Source organism: Buceros rhinoceros, unplaced genomic scaffold, assembly GCF_000710305.1.
Source record: "Buceros rhinoceros silvestris isolate BGI_N320 unplaced genomic scaffold, ASM71030v1 scaffold40147, whole genome shotgun sequence".
Classification (NCBI taxonomy): domain Eukaryota; kingdom Metazoa; phylum Chordata; class Aves; order Bucerotiformes; family Bucerotidae; genus Buceros; species Buceros rhinoceros.
Window position 1 is genome coordinate 5273 of NW_010421139.1, and position 6294 is coordinate 11566.

Here is a 6294-nt window from a genome sequence, read left to right on the forward strand (position 1 = left end):
AATACGTGAATACTAGGTCAGTAGTGTAGTCCACTGCAGTGCTGTTCTTTCTGTGAAGCTTGACTAAAAGTTTACAGAGATCAAAAGCAAGCATGTACCCTCGTGCCAGAAGGAAAGACTAATAACTGTTTCTATTAGTAAAAATTATGATTTACGGATAAGTGTAAATTCTAAGTTGAGTGAAACAGTGACTCTTTCAGTCAGCAGAGAACAGGTTTTCAGTTTTGCTTGGAATACTTATCATAGCCTTTCGCTATATGGTATTGTTTCTTTAACAGGGTTTTAAAAAAATTAAATAGGTATGGGATCAGAAGAGAATATATCTGTGACTAAATGATGCTCTGCACTGTTAATTTCGGTTATTGCCTCATAGTGTTTTGAGGCCCCTACCAGAATTACTACAAGAAGATTATGGCTTCTGAGCATCTGGAAAATCAGCTTTAGTAGGTGCAGCTGCACTATATGGGGAACGTGGTCCAGTTAGCAGGAATTAATGCTAGGCCTGAGATAAATGAGCTAGGACAGGTTTTTTTCTGTTGTTCTTTTGTGTCAGTTCTGTAATTGGCATATGGGCAGGGTCTCAGCTTAGTGTTGCATGAAAATAAAAATACTGGTTTGCTAATATGGCTTTTACTTCAATTACATGTGTTCCATAAAATAAGAAGTGACTGATTTATATGAATGTATCTTTCAGGTCTAAAACATGTCTTCCTCACTTGAGGAAGAGTAGGAACCCCCATATCCTGAACCTCAGCCCACCTATGAATATGAATCCCATGTGGTTCAAAAATCATTGTGGTGAGTAACATTCAGAGCCTTCATTGTTATTGTAAATACCTGATGAAATGTGCAGAAGTGCCAGCCCAGAATGCCAGAACTTGTATCTTTTCCACATAGACAGACTGACACTAACGGTGCCCCAGACTGTTTTGTGCTTAACCTAAAATAAATTGTTTTGTGGGAAACATAGTGCAGGTTTCGTGGCCTAATACGTCCTTTACTGTTTTCAAGAATCTTTTCATGGTAGGAGTCTGTGCTTTTTCATGCAAGTTCTTAAGACTACAAAATATCTTCCATTCCAAATAGAGATTAAACCCAAAATCTATTTTCTGACTGATTCAGCTTCACATTTGATTTAATAGTGATAAAGCTCAATGTTTCCTTTTGAAATGGAAATTAATTTTGAGGTGGCAAAGGGACCCCATTTTGTCTAGAGGTTAATGTTGCTCCTTTTAAAACTATATAAAAAAAAAAAAACACTTTAATTTTTGACACTTGTCATTAAACTCCTCCAGCAAGTCCCAGCTCTTTCCCACCCCCAAAAATTTCCTTTCTTGAAATAGATGACAAGGATTTAGAACTTCCACCGCCACCACCCACCCTTTTTGTTTTCTGTAGAATACTAGTTTGGGTGTTAGCAGCTGGTATGCCTTAGGCTGCTTGAAAAAATTGAGCAATCCTGTCAGTGTGCTGTATATAAAAAGCTAGGCTTCCATATTGTTTTTGTCAAAACATGCATTGCTCTCATTTTATTTGTAGTCAAAAGATTGCAGACTACAGTTCTTATCTGCTGGGGGTGGTGGGGAGAAGGGAGAGATTGTGACTCTAGAAAGATGCTGTTTTGTCCCCCAAAACTCAGTTTTCCTTATAAACAAATAATTTGGTTTTTCTTTTGATAGAGTGTAAATGTATATCTTCTTAAATACTTCTTGTCCTAGCTTATACTATTTCTAAATATGGGATGTCCATGTGTGTCTTGGGAATGGCAGAAGAATTTAGAGGAGAAGTTGCTGTCAACGCTTTATGGCCTAAAACAGGTGATTTTTTTTTTTTTCCCAGTGGTACTTAAATAATGACTGTATGTATTTTGTCTTCTACAGCTTGTTTTATTTGACACTGAATATATTTCAGACTTCTTCTGGAACTGATGTAGGAGACCGAGCAGTTCTTGCACATATTCTTTCTTCACCCTGCATGGGTGTTGGTTTTCATTCCTAGACCTTAGTAGACCATTGCCACTTTGATTCAAACTTATCTTCTCCTAGTTAGCTGCTCATTCAACCCTTTCCAGTGTCTGAAGCGTCTCTGTGCTCTTTCTCCTGCACCTAGAGTTTTGGTTGAAACAGAATCACAGAAGTACTTGTGTGTTTTCATTTGTAGGTATTAAACATCTGTCTGCGTGGTACTATTTCGAATCCCTTCCTATTCAAATTGCCAGAGCAGATGGAACTGACAAGATATATACCTCTGTAAATGCAGAAATAATTACACACACCACCCCCCAGCCCTGTTCCTAGAAGTTTTGGTGCAATGGGCCTGCAAAAGGTTGTTCACAGAACCATCTGCTTGCAAGTCACCGGAAATTAAAGAGCTCTGTGGAAGAAAAGCAGCTCCATACTCCCACACTGTATTCACTTTGGTTTGTTGTCTGTGGGTCAGTGAGAATAACGGCAGCAGTTCAAGGTTCTGGTCAGCTGTTTGCCGAAGAGGCAAGTCTCTTCACCCCAAATACATCTATGTACAGAAATGATACTGATGTAAAAAGCCAGTGAAGACAGAGGGTAGTCCTGCCCTTTAATGGTGCAAGGCAGTCACTGTGTTATGAAACGTGACAACAGCAGACTTTATTCCCTTAACTACTGGAGGGAAGGAAGAAGGAAGAGGAAATAAAAATATGAACCAAGATCCTCTTTTGGCACTAGTCCTTCAGTGAAAGAAGTGTTTGCTCCCAGACACTTTTCAATGTGTCTGTTAGGAGTTGCAGGCCCTTTTTAACTTCTAGTGTGAACTGGAATCTCTGATATGCTTTCTCTAAAGTGAGGCGTGTGATCAAAACTTAATTATTTCAGACAAAATCAGTGGAGTTTCTTTGCTTAAATGTTCTAGGTGATACTCACTTAGTCCTTCATTGCACCCTGAATTCTCCCAGTAAATGGAGGCCTCATAATTCTACTCACACTATGAGTTTTACTCATTACAATATTCTGGTAAGGGACTGACTTTTTGACTGGTAATTATATCACTCATGATCCTTAGATCATGACAAAACCTGTACTGTCTATTTTGAAAAGGATCATCTTTGATGTACTGAAGGCAGCTGCATGTATAACTTCAGGGTCTGGATTGCCTTCCAGGTTTTGGGCCTCTGATTTTGGTTTGGTGTGGTTTTTGGTTTTTTTTTTTTGTTTCTTTGGGTTTTTTGTTGTTGTTGTTGTTGTTTGGGTTTTCTTGGTTTTGTTTTTTTTCTTTTTGAAGGAGTCAGAAGAAATATGCAATTGTTTCCACATACTTGCTTCTTGAGCACTCTAGGGAAGCCTCAGAAGAGTTTCAATGGAGATTTCCTAGGATCTCTCTTTGTCATCTGAGCCAAGAAACTTGTTTTTTCAAGCCTTTAGCTCCCTGGACCTCATGCCAGTCCTGCCTGGCTTGTCCCTAAAATGCCACTGCTAAATGGGTTTTATTGTCTCATTACCTGCCATTTCGTGGGTTTTGGTCACTGACTGATTAAGTGTTGCAAATTGTATATGAGAGTTAGGGACAAGGAAGAGGTTAATTCAGAGTATCTCATTCAGACAAAGAGATGTGGTATTGAGCTGTAGACAATGTTACTAATTTGACTTACTTTCTCACGCAAATGGTGCTACAAGATTACCTGTGTCTTATAAATGCCTGTATTTACATGCTGTGTAGGCACATTATGTGCACCCTCCACAGCTTTCTGATTCTTCAGCAGCTTCCCTTGATGATTCTGGATAGAGTGGAGAAAACATCCACTGCCATTGTGGAAATGAGTCGGTGGTTTTACGGGTCCCAAAGTACTGTTAAAAGCTGAAGAGTTCTCCCTCCAGACAACAGCTGGTTATGCTAGGTCTTTATTTTGAAATGTATGAATTTTCCCCCACCCGTCTGCATAATTCAGCCTCCTGTTTCTTTGTGGCAAGAGAAAACAGAAGGTAGGAGAATTCATCCACCCACTCACAATGAGAAATGTTTCAGAGGGGTGCCTAACTTTATAGGCAGAAGTTACATGAAGTCTTCCATTGCACACCTGAATACATTATTTCACTGTAGTGTTCGCATATGCTGTAGCACCCCAAATGTCAGTATCAGCGTCCCGGATATGGTCTGGTGTTGAAAAATGTCTGTGATTGATTGATTTGAAAAAAAGTAGCCGAAGTTGGTCAAAGGTATGTGAAACCTAGGGGCTAATCCGCAACACAGAATAAAATAAGGGAGTCAAGGATGTGTACCTGCTCCTGTGCTTTACTGGAAGACACTTTGACAGGATCTCCCTGGCCAGCATTGAAGGCTGCAGCCCTTTTCTGCAGTTCCTTCTTTGGAAAGTGAGTGATGCAGCTCAGATAGGTGTGTCCTGCACAGTACCTTTTCTTTGCTTTTTGAGGGATGTTTGGATTATTTCTGCACAAAGCTGCTGTTACATTCTGTGGAATGGAATCAGTGAAAGGAGGACAAAAGTGACTGAAAATCAGGTTTATCCTTCCTCCTTCAGGATCTGCCAGCCCCAGGTACAGGAGGGGATTTATGAATCTGTCCCAAAACTTAGGGGCAGAGTGAGTCTTAAACAGCAGATGGGAAAAAGTTATGAAGCATAACTGTATGAAGGGAAGACAGTAACATGGCAAATGCCAGCTACAAATAGGCTCTCTGTGGAACAGGATGAAATAAAAATTGAATGGATCCCTCAGTCTGGAAGAGCAAATTACAGACTTAGACTGGAATATGCCACAATGTTAGTAGCTCCCTCGGGAGAAGCATAAAGACTAATGGAATGGTGCATAAGTTAGAATTGATTAATAAAGCAACCAGAAGCTTAGGAGATCTGGATTTTATTCTTAGATCTAACACAGCCCTTCTGTGGAATATTGAACGAGTTATTTGAGTCTTTGCTATTTGGTTTCTCATTAACTTAGGAGAGGCACTTTGGTATCTCATGTGAGTTATTACAAGGCTAAAATAAAGCATCAAGATTTTCAGTATGATAATCAGGAAGTACTGCTTCATGGCTGATATATCATACATTCACTTTGAGAAAAATCATTGTCCTATTAGTTTTTCATCTCCTGCATAACTTGGAGGAAGTCCATGATACTGTACATGACACTTTATCCACTGATAAAGGGATAGAGAGATGTGAATGTCAGAAAAAGTGAGTGTCTGCCCACTATTCCACTTCTTGCTTCCTTTAATAGTTTTCTTTTTTTTTGTTTTTACTGGTGCTCATAGAGAATTATTTGTTACTTAGTGGTGTTTTAGAGCTTTGTCTTGCTGCGATTTCCTTTTGCGTGAAAGGAAAACAATGTTAGTGTACTTGCCAGAGAAATGGCAATTTCACATCATAAGTGTTAAAGCTTTGTTTTCTTACCCTCCAAACTTTCTAGCCATACATACAGCTGCCATGGATATGCTTGGAGGAGCTGGAATAGAAAAACAGTGCAGGAAGACGGACATCCTTGCAGATGCTGCATATTGCATTTTAACAAAGCCAAAAAGTTTCACTGGAAACTTCATTATTGATGAAGTCCTGCTGAGAGAAGAAGGAGTTAAGGATTTTGATGTCTATGCAATTGTACCAGGTAAAACAGATCTTTAAGATGAGAAGGAAGTTCAGGAAGGACGAAAGACCTCATAGAGAGTATTAATACAGTTCTGTTTCTAGGAGTTCTTCAGTTAGTCTGTAAAAAAAGTTGCCTTGTCTCAGCTTTCAAAACATGCCTTCCTGGAAAACACATAAAACAGGTCCACTGAGATTAAATAAAAAAATTAAATTCCATTTTAAAAATACATCAACAAGAAGAAAATATACCTGCACTGTAGATCACTATTTCACTGTTTACCAGCTAGTGAGATAGATTTTATTTTTTTCTCTTCAAATGTTTTTCATTGCAACTTTAGGAGGCTTCTAGGGATTATAAATGAACCAAACTCTAAACATGTTATTTCATGCTATGTCTTTCCTTCACATAGTAGTTTACTTACAAACTTGGCTGTAGTTTCACACCAAATGGATTCATGTTTGTGCTTATCAGAGTTCACCTGATCTTAACTGTTACCTTTTTTCTCCCCTTTAGGTCACCCCCTGATGCCTGACTTCTTCTTGGATGTTGAACCTGACATGGCAGCCATGAAACAAGAAAGATATGGTAGGGAAATCTTGGTGTGTAAAAGTCGATAATTACTGATGATACTGAATATCCTCTCTATTTAAGGTTGTGTTTTTTCTTTTCTCCCGAGGGCTTGGAATTCATTCAAGCCATTTGACAAAACCCCTTTTTT

At 38.9% G+C, this 6294-nt stretch overlaps 1 protein-coding gene across 1 annotated transcript in view; it reads left to right on the plus strand.

Annotated features, from left to right (window-relative positions):
- Positions 1 to 6161, plus strand: part of HSDL2 (hydroxysteroid dehydrogenase like 2) — a gene marked incomplete at both ends in the record, with an annotated part of 8302 nt that extends 2141 nt beyond the window's left edge. Inside the window, 4 exons of the mRNA XM_010139545.1 lie at positions 695 to 798; positions 1719 to 1817; positions 5400 to 5594; positions 6090 to 6161. Of these exons, the coding sequence (XP_010137847.1) occupies positions 695 to 798; positions 1719 to 1817; positions 5400 to 5594; positions 6090 to 6161 (470 nt within the window). The remainder of the gene's footprint in view (positions 1 to 694; positions 799 to 1718; positions 1818 to 5399; positions 5595 to 6089) is intronic.
- Positions 6162 to 6294: the final 133 nt, after the last annotated feature.